Source organism: Ctenopharyngodon idella, chromosome 3, assembly GCF_019924925.1.
Source record: "Ctenopharyngodon idella isolate HZGC_01 chromosome 3, HZGC01, whole genome shotgun sequence".
NCBI lineage: Eukaryota > Metazoa > Chordata > Actinopteri > Cypriniformes > Xenocyprididae > Ctenopharyngodon > Ctenopharyngodon idella.
The window spans coordinates 31,335,487-31,346,039 of record NC_067222.1 but is presented as its reverse complement, the minus strand read 5'-3'; the positions used below and the strand labels follow the sequence as shown (position 1 = coordinate 31,346,039).

The window sequence follows — 10,553 nt, the reverse complement described above, 5'->3', positions numbered from 1 at the left end:
GGGTTTTATTTAGGCAGTTTTAGGGAGTTAAAATGTAAAACCCATTCCCATTTTATCACTATTGTGATTGTGTGTAAAGCTTTTTTCCTCTCTCTCTTTCTCTGTAGGTATTGACTCTCAGGTTGTGCTCACACAGTCTGAACAGTCAGTAGTTGTGACTCCAGGTGGTTCCCACAAACTGACCTGTGCCTGCAGTGGATTCACTCTTAGTAGCTATAGGATGCACTGGATCCGCCAGGCACCTGGAAAAGGTCTTGAATGGATCTTGCACTATTATACAGACTCTGACAAAGGCTCAGCTCAGTCAGTGCAGGGCAGGTTCACAGCATCTAAGGACAGCTCTAATTTCTATCTGCACATGAATCAGCTGAAGACTGAAGACACTGCGGTGTATTACTGTGCAAGAGAGACACTGTGGAAACACTAATACAGGCAGCTGTTCAAAAACTCATCATGAGAAACGAGGTGGACATGGTTTATTTACAAGCTGAAGAAAGGGAAGAGCCTCTGAAGTAACATAAGGCCAGTCAGTGTTTTGAATGTACATACATTAAATACAATAGCCTGTTATTATTAAAATAATTCCTTATTTCAAATCATATTTGCTCAACTCAGTAAATCTATACTAACTAGTCTGTTTCCCAAAGTATGTCTCAGTATATGAAGTAGATCTGTTCAGTCTAGACTACATTCTTTAATATTAATCATGGACTGGATTCTTTTTTTCTAATAACCTTTAAACTTCATTACCTCTAATACATGCTGTCAAGATGGAGCTTATTTTAACAAAAAAAAAAAAAAAAACCTGTAACTCCAGCATCCTTTAAATACATCCTGAAAAGCTGCAAATCCAGATACATGTGGAACCACAAACAGCTTGGCCGGTTCTAAAATTAGTTATATTGTGTGGCATATTTCTCTAGCGTGCCTCTGAACTCTCCCTCGCAGACACATTAGCTCAGCACTGTTTCTTGTTCTTTACGGGATTGCTCCAGGCCCTGTGTTGTAACTCTAACTGGAATTATTTCTGAGCAGTTTTCTGATGCTTCCAATCACCTCGTTTGTGATCACTTCTCAGGACAGCCACTGACTGACTAAGCAAATAATAATCACAATCACACTCTAATCTCTAGTCAGATGCACTCAAACCACATTGATGCACAATAATGGAAGAAATATCAGAGAATATTGATTCCCAAGCCAGGAAATATAATGTAAATAAATAAAAATACTTTATCAGCATATTGCAATCTTTGTTGTATTCCTAGTAGCCTGCATGTACATTTGATATAGGGTATTGAGTTTACATCCATCTTGCAGAATCAGCAAAATACTAATAATTAAAAAAATAAAAGGGATCATTAAAATGTTATATTTATAGTTACTGACATGTTGAAGCTATTTCACCTAACAGATGTTTACAATCCACAGGACAACATCCACATTTACAATAACAACTTTATAATGTGTATAAAAATGTATAAAAATGACCACATTCAAAAGTTTACATATATGCTTGATTCTTAATACTGCTTGTTATTTCCTAGATGAATTGTTGTTGTTTTTGTTGTTGTTGTTATTTTGTGATAAACAAAACTATAAAAAACTATATAAACATTATATAGTCTACTATAAAAACATTCAGATATTCAGATTACTGCATTAAACTACAGGTCTGCAAACCTCCAAAGATGCAAATGATTTTGTGGGAAGGGTCAGTGTCTCCCAGACTCCTGAAACATTGTGTTATAAGCTGAACTTTCAGTCAGTGCATGTGTCCAGTGACTAAAACAGCTGCAGTGTAACCTATAACTGTTTTACTGCCTTTAAGTTTGACAGTTTTTCTGTTGTAATGGAGATGCTGCTGTATGGACTCTTACTGATGATTATTAGTGCATGTGAGAAACTCTGATTTGTAGTAGATTATTATTGTTATTTCAGTGCTCTCTAATGTTTTTTCAGCTGTTAGTGGTCAGTCTCTGACCTCCTCAGATTCTGTGGTGAAAAGACCAGGAGAATCAGTCACTCTGTCCTGCAGTGTGTCTGGATTCTCAATGAGCAGCTACTACATGCACTGGATCCGTCAGAAACCAGGGAGAGGACTGGAGTGGATCGGCCGTATTGACGGTGGCACTGGCACTATTTTTGCTCAGTCTCTACAAGGCCAGTTCTCAATCACAAAAGACACCAGCAAAAACATGCTGTATTTAGAGGTGAAAAGCCTGAAGACTGAAGACACAGCTGTTTATTACTGTGCAAGAGATTCACAGATACACAAAAAACTGCAGGGCTGAACAAAAACTATTCATGTGATCTCTGACGGCCCAAGAGCACTTTTCCCTAAAATACAACAAGCTACTTTAATGATTTTTACTTTATTAAAATATGGTTTTAAATCCGTAACATACTTCTTTATGGAGGTCTTTCTTAATGAACAACAAGCATTATAAGCATATTAAATTCATGCAGACAAAGTGATTTTGTTTGTCTTGTCTTGTTTGTTTGTTTTTGTTTGTTTTTTTTTTTTTGTTTTTTGGGTAACTGGTGTAAACTAAATAAAACAATCTGGAAATCTCTCATATATAATCTTTTCTTTTCACAAAGATGTAAGGATATATACTTTTAAAGAACAAAATGTTGAGAAAAAAAAAAAAAAAAAAAAACAAATTAAAAAGCAACCGAGTTCTAAGGCATTCCAATGTGTGATTTTTAACAACTGATAAGTTAAATGTTACATCCACATTCTTGGATATCTTTAAATGAAGATCAGGTTTTCAGACTAAACAGTGCAAAAATCATGCAAAAAATAAATAAGCTTTTGGTAAAACTATATATATATATATATATATGATTTTTTAAAACATTAAACATTTTAGACAATTCATAATTAGCTACCTGACCTATTAAATAAGAATAACAATATACTGAAAGGCAGACATGGTTACAGAGGTTATTAAGGTTATGGAAAATAGAAATGTACCTTTAGAGGGCAGTTTGTGCAAACTGTCCTCTTTTAAAAGCCCCCACTCTATTCATCTACAGACACAAAACTTGTTTGTGACTTTTCTGCATCAGGTTCCTCTTTTCATAACATGGCAATGGATATTGTGTCTAAACTGGGTTTTATCTTCATGTTTGCTCTCACAGAATGTAAGAAGAGCTCCTGAAAACCTGTTGGCAATCAGACGTATTAATGTGTACTGTTGTAAATGCTAATGTTGAACTGCTCATTTTTCAGTCTGTTGGTGTCACTGACTGAGTCTGAGTCAGTAGGCTACTTTGGGTGTCTTGTTCATCATATTTATTTTCATATAAAAGCAACAGAATTAGGTGTCTGATCCACTATTTGTGCTACTAAACGTGAGAACAATGACCCAATGGTGAAAAAGGGCTGATCTGTGTTTGCCTGTATGCATTCAACTACAGCACACTGAAGCTCTACAACTTTGCTACAGTCCTTTATTCACTTTCACATGAACGTAACACAACATCACATCTGTTTTTAATGGAACTCAGATGAGGTTGTATACTCATGCCTTCTTTGAAAAATAATCGCATTTATTCATGTCGCAGAAGGACAATATTATATCTGTATTAAGATGTAGAACTATTGTCCCTGAAATTAACCTTAGTGGCCTCAAGATTTAGTTTTGGTAATTCAGGCTTTCAATGCAAATGATCTGATGTCCGTTCCATATTTAAACAACTACACTGTTGAGTGGAGGACTCATCACCAGTTCAGCCTTGATATAAATCATGTTCACTTCCTATCTCTTGCTGTTGCTGGCCGCTGTGTCTTGTAAGTATATTAGGACAAAATTATCTATTTTCTTAGTGTAAATAAATACATAATCCTAATTATTTGTACATTTTATGTTTATTCAATTCAATTCAATTCACAATTATTTGTATAGCGCTTTTCACGATACATATCGTTTCAAAGCAGCTTTACAGAGAAAGCATATCAACATTACAATTTGGAGACTGCAGTTAGCTAATAATGTAATAATTTAGGCGATTAACATACAATCACTGTTAGCAATGTAATTGGAGGTAGAAGCAAAGAGCTCCTGGAAAAATGAATTACATATTAACAATAATTAGGATTTATAGAATGTGAATGTGCGTGTTGATCCAGATGTTGCATCTTCTGAAGTCATCGCAGGAGTTGGCGCCGTCTCTTCCAAAGTTTTAGTCATCTGAGGTCTTCTTAAGAGGCTGGATCCAAACTGAAACTGATGTACTCTCTAGTCACCTCGGGACGGGCGTCCCGAGGTAAAACAGAAAAGCAAATGGAGAATAATTAGCATAGCTGCTGTTCATAACATTAAGCAAAGATAGTCATGTGCAATTGATCTGATATGAGATGGATTATGTGAATGCTTGGCTGAAGAGATGTGTCTTTAATCTAGATTTAAACTGGGTGAGCGAGTCTGAGCCCCGAACATTATCAGGAAGGCTATTCCAGAGTTTAGGAGCCAAATGTGAAAACGCTCTCCCTCCTTTAGAGGACTTAGCTATCCTAGGTACAACCAGAAGTCCAGAGTTTTGTGATCTTAAAGAGCGTGAAGGATTGTAGGGCGATAAAAGGTTGGTTAAGTACACAGGAGCTAAACCATTTAGAGCCTTATAGGTCATTAGCAGTACTTTATAATCGATACGGAACTTAATAGGTAACCAGTGAAGAGATGATAAAATTGGTGTTATATGATCATATTTTCTTGACCTGGTAAGAACTCTAGCAGCTGCATTTTGTACCAATTGTAGCTTGTTTATTGAGGAAGCAGGACAACCAGCTAGTAATGCATTACAGTAATCTAGTCTAGACGTCATGAAAGCATGAACTAACTTTTCTGCATCTGAAACAGATAACATATTCCGTATCTTAGCAATGTTTCTGAGGTGGAAGAAGGCTGTTTTTGTAACATATGAAATATGATTTTCAAAGGACAAGTTGCTGTCTAATATAACACCCAGGTCTTTAACTGTCGAGGATGGAGTAACAGTACATCCTTCTAAATGCAAATTGTAGTCTGAGAGATTCTGTGTACAGGTTTTTGGCCCAATAAGTAATACTTCAGTCTTATCTGAATTTAATAGAAGAAAATTACTAGTCATCCAATGTTTTACTTCTTTAACACACTCTGTCAGATTGGATAATTTAGAGTTTTCATCTGGTTGTGTTGAAATATATAATTGAGTATCATCGGCATAGCAGTGGAAACTAATTCCATGTCTTCTTATAATATTACCAAGTGGCAGCATGTATATTGAAAATAGCAGAGGGCCTAACACAGATCCTTGAGGCACTCCATAATTTACTATTGTTATCTTAGATTTTTCCCCGTTTAAATAAACAAAATTGTGACGGTCTGATAGATACGACCTAAACCACCGTAATTCCTGTCCCTGGATACCAATGTAATTCTGTAGTCGATCTAGGAGTATTTTATGATCTATAGTGTCGAACGCAGCACTGAGATCAAGTAACACTAGTATTGAGATACAGCCTTGGTCAGAAGCTAGAAGTAAGTCATTTGTAATTTTAACGAGCGCAGTTTCTGTGCTATGATGAGACCTGAATCCTGACTGAAATTTTTCATAGATAGCATTTTTTTGCAGGAAGGAGCACAATTGGACCGACACCACTTTTTCTAATATTTTCGATATAAATGGAAGATTTGAAATGGGTCTGTAATTTGCCAATACATTTGGATCTAATTGTGGTTTCTTAATGAGAGGCTTAATAACTGCTAACTTGAACGGTCTTGGAACGTGACCTAGAGATAAAGACGAGTTAATAATATTGAGAAGAGGCTCTTCTGCTACAGGTAACAATTCTTTCAGTAGTTTAGTGGGTATTGGATCTAATAAACATGTTGTTGGTTTAGACGCTGTGATAAGTTTATTTAGCTCTTCCTGTCCTATAGTTGTAAAGCACTGCAACTGTTCTTGAGGGACGATAATTGAGGCTGAATCATAAAACTCTGTCAAGGGTTGTACATTTACAACCGTATTTCTGATGCTTTCGATTTTTTCAGTAAAGAAATTCATAAAGTCATCGCTACTAAACTGTAATGAAATGTTTTGTTCTGGTGATGTCTGTTTATTTGTTAATCTAGCCACTGTACTAAATAAGAACCTTGGATTGTTTTGGTTATTTTCTATGAGTTTGCGGAGATGCTCGGCCCTGGCTGCTTTTAGAGTCTTTCTATAACGGGACGAGCTGTCTTTCCACGCGATTCTAAAGACCTCTAAACGAGTTTGTCTCCATTTGCGTTCTAGATTACGAGTTTCTCTTTTGATAGTGTGAGTAATATTGTTGTACCATGGTACAGTATTTTTCTCTCTAACCTTTTTTAATCTCATCGGTGCAACAGTATCTAATGTACTAGTGAAAGTGGTGCACATACTGCTAGTAATTTTCTCAAGATCATTTGTGTGTTTGGGTACAATGAGCAGGTGAGACAGATCAGGCAGTTTATTTGTGAATTTATCTTTAGTTGTCGGAAGAATTGTTCTACCTAGTCGATATCGTGGCGCAATTTGACAAATATCCGCAGTATGCAGTACGCATGTTACAAGGTAATGATCAGTGATATCATCACTTTGCGGTAGAATTTCTATATCAGTAGGATTGATTCCATGTGATATAATTAAATCTAGTGTATGATTAAGACGGTGAGTGGGTCCAGTGACGTTTTGTTTGACCCCAAACGAGTTTAGTAAATCTGTAAACGCAGCCCCTAACGCATCATTTGTATTATCTACATGAATGTTAAAATCTCCAACAATCAGCGCTTTATCAACGTTGACCAATAGGTCTGAGAGAAAGTCTGCAAACTCTTTTAGGAAATCAACATAAGGCCCTGGAGGTCTATAAACAGTAGCCAAAGCAAGAGATAGTAGCGACTTTTTATTTATATCTGAGAGTGTAACGTTTAGCACGAGAATTTCAAATGAGTTAAACCTGTAGTTTGTTTTCTGGGTAACGTTAAGAATCTCTCTATAGATTGTTGCAACACCACCGCCACGGCCAACCGGACGGCATTTATTTTTATAACAGTAGCCAGGTGGACAAGACTCATTAAGACCGAAATAATCATTTGGTTTAAGCCATGTTTCAGTAAGGCAAATTACATCAAGACTATTATCTGTGATCATTTCATTTATAATAACCGCCTTAGGTGTCAGCGATCTAATGTTTAGTAGCCCTAGCTTTAGAAATTGTTTTTGTTCGGTAATTTTGCGAATTTCTGGTTTGATCACGATCAGATTTTTTCTAGATCCTTTATTTTTATAGTTGAACCTCACTATTCGGGGAATAGACACAGTTTCTATAGACTGTATTACACTCACATTTCTATCAATTAAGTGGGCAGAACACAGACTGTGATTTGAGGTTTGACTTACTAGTCATACGGTGCGAAGCGTCTTGGAGATGTTCTCCGACAGAAGATCAGCTCCGATTTTGCTGGGGTGCAGGCCATCAGCACGGAAGAGCCTAGGTCGCTCCCAGAAAAGATTCCAATTATTTATAAAGAGCAGCTTCTGTTCAGTACACCAAGACATTAACCATTCATTTAAAGCAAATAATCTACTGAACCTTTCATGTCCACGTCGGTACGTCAGAAGTGGTCCGGACACGATGATCCTCGTCGCGGGCGATGTGGCTCGTACCGTCTCGATCAGGCTCCTGAAGTCCTGCTTCAGCACCTCCGTCTGCCGCAGCCTGGTGTCGTTCACCCCCACATGCAGAACAACAGCTCCGATGCTCTCAGCGCCATTCAGGATCGCGGGAACCTGCGCAGAGACATCGAGGACACGAGCACCAGGAAAACAGTGACTGCGCACCTTACCTTTGGTTGTGGTAGCGTGGACGTGACGGACGATGGAGTCTCCGATGACCACGGCGTCTCGTTCTGCCTCGCGAAGAGGGGAGAAGCGGTTCCTCGTCGAGACCTCGAAGACCGGGGGCGGCAGAGGGGGAGAGGTCCTGGTCCGAGGCCTGGCTCGCGCCTTCCGTTGCTGAAGAACCCAAGGTCCCTGGTGTGACGGCGCCAGAGTGAACGAGGGCTGGGATGAACGCGTTCTGGGTTCTCGGGCCCTGTGCAGAGAAGTACACGGCGTAGAGGAAGCAGGAATGTTAATATCGCGCTGCAAACTTACCGAGGATTGGTGAGCGTCAGCACGGGATGTTTCCAGCGCTGTTCGCCGCTCCCGTAGCTCGGCCTGTTTCTCCAGAAGGGTCCGGATCTGTCGTTCCACGGCCTCCAGCTCCAACTGCACCGCATGCAGCTCGAACGTGTCCTCACCTGCACTCAAAGATAGAGACACATTCGGTACGCCCGCCATTAGTATAGATGAACAATAATATTGTGAGTGAGAAGAGTACAAACGCTAGTGTGACCACGCCGCTATTGCTAACGGGCTAAAGCTAGTAGCGAATGTTCGAGAAGTCGGATAAAACTAGCGATATCAAGGCAATCCGAGTGTTTTTTATATAAAATAGTGTCGGGGATGTGTTCCCCCGCCGTAAAAGAGAGAATGGTAGGTTATAAATTTGATTTTAAGAAAAAAACAAGCAATTAGGAATCAACTCGACGGAGCTCTAACTCAAACAGCGCGGCAGCAACAAACAAGAAGTGACGATATGCGATATGTGGCTTGGAATTAGCCCGCTCACATATCTCACAGCTAGATCCACAGGTATTGACTCTCAGGTTGTGCTCACACAGTCTGAACAGTCAGTAGTTGTGTCTCCAGGTTAAATACAAAAAAAAAAAAAAACATGCTGCTATTAAAATGATTCTTTATTTCAAATCATACTGACTCATCTGTTTCTCACAGCAGTCTAGCCTACATTATCTTATATTAATAATGGACTGGATTATTATTTTTTTTCTAATAACCCTCCTACCAAATAACTTAATTAACTCTACTAATACATGGGTATTGTCAAAATATATTCAGTCACGTTCTGCTTGTTGTCATATGTCACATGATCTCCTTAGTTCTGTTTTCCCGCCATCATCAGTCACCATGGACACTAACTTGATTGTCACAGCTGTTTGTCATTTTGGTTAGTTGCTCCATGTATTTAAGTTCCTGTTTCTCCTATGTTCATTGTCCGGTCTCGTTTTTCATAAGTTGTGTTGCGTGCCTTCCTGAACCTGTTGGATTTATCAAGTAAAGACTTATCCTATCTCCTTCGTCGAGTGTTTCATCTTTTGAACAGGTTTTCTAAATAGTGCAGAATCAATGATCATTCAATGATGATAGAAGCAAATACGCTTTAGCTGTACAAACATTTTTGAAAAAAATAATTAGCTACTATGTCTCTGAACTAGTAAATAAAAACAAACAAACAATACTTTAAAAGGCATGGCTAGGCTAATAAGGGCACAGAAAATGTAAATGTACCTGTAGAGGGCAGTCTATGCAAACTACTTCTTGTCCCTTTTAAAAGCCCCCACTCTATTCATCTACAGACACAAAACTTGTTTATGATTTTCCTGCATCAGGTTCCTCTTTTCATAACATGATGTAACCTACTTAAAATTAACCTAAAAGCAGAGTTAAGAGATTTTTAGTTTTATCTAATAATTAGGTTGTTTTCAGTTATGTCTTTTAACTGCATATCATTATTGGCCAACAGATGGCAGTAGTGGCACTGCAGAGAGGTGAAACCAATATAGTTCTCAGTAGCGAGAAGGAAAAACGCGACCGAAGGGGAGTGAACTGAGCCAAAGAGCTTAGAACCCAAGAGGTGACACTTTGATACTTTTCCCTGCGTTCCATTCGGAAGGGCTCATCCCTATGCCCTAATCCCTTCAAAGGGTTTACCCTCCGGAGTGAGAGCTTTGAAGGGATGAAGGGTGTAGGAGTCAAAAAAACTCTTTTTTTGGAACGCACTTCAGCGTCATCTTAACGAGACAATCAAGGAGGCGCCATTCATCTTTTTTCCCCATAACAAATATGTTAATATATTGATATTGACATATTGAGCTCATTGTTCAGTGGCCTTGTGTGTGTGTGTGTGTGTTGTTTACATGGTTTATGTGGACACAAATGTGTATAATGACATGGGTATTACAATGTAAACATGGTTTATGAGGACACTTCCTGTTTTTTTTTTTTTTGTTTTTTTTTTTATTCAAAAAATGCTAAATGCTAAAATGCTGTAGTAATATTATAAGCTACTGCCGGTCTTATACGACAAATATATTGTATATTGTGTCTATGTATTTGAAACATTTGCATGGACTGATAAAGGGAGATGTAAAGTATTTTTGTTTAAGTATAAAGTTATTTTGACCATAATAATGTACCAAATCTAGCTCGTATAAATATTACAGTAGTATAGAAAAATACTATACATACATTTATAGGTAAAATCGAACTCCGAGCCTCCTGTACCCATTCTGTGATGCCAAACAACTTCTCTGTGCAAAGGATCATGGGGGGCCGAAGTGTCCATCTGTTGTACCCTTCAAAATCCTTCATTCCGAATGGCCCTTTGAAGTGGCCAGTTTTGAGGACTTCGGTTTGGA

General features: G+C 38.2%; 1 protein-coding gene across 2 annotated transcripts; it reads right to left on the bottom strand.

The window, feature by feature from the left end:
• Window positions 1-3,858: 3,858 nt before the first annotated feature.
• LOC127509623 (uncharacterized) lies at window positions 3,859-8,650 on the bottom strand. Of its 2 annotated transcripts, none has more exons than XM_051888522.1 (2): window positions 7,414-8,650; window positions 3,859-4,235 (listed from the first exon to the last, which is right to left on the bottom strand). In XM_051888522.1, exon 1 carries the CDS (start codon window positions 8,353-8,355, stop codon window positions 7,417-7,419), a length of 939 nt encoding a protein of 312 aa, XP_051744482.1. In that variant the 5' UTR covers window positions 8,356-8,650; the 3' UTR covers window positions 3,859-4,235; window positions 7,414-7,416. The 2 variants fall into 2 exon arrangements, with proteins under 2 accessions (XP_051744482.1, XP_051744481.1); XM_051888521.1 differs by having other exon boundaries at window positions 3,859-4,247; window positions 7,414-8,639.
• Window positions 8,651-10,553: the final 1,903 nt, after the last annotated feature.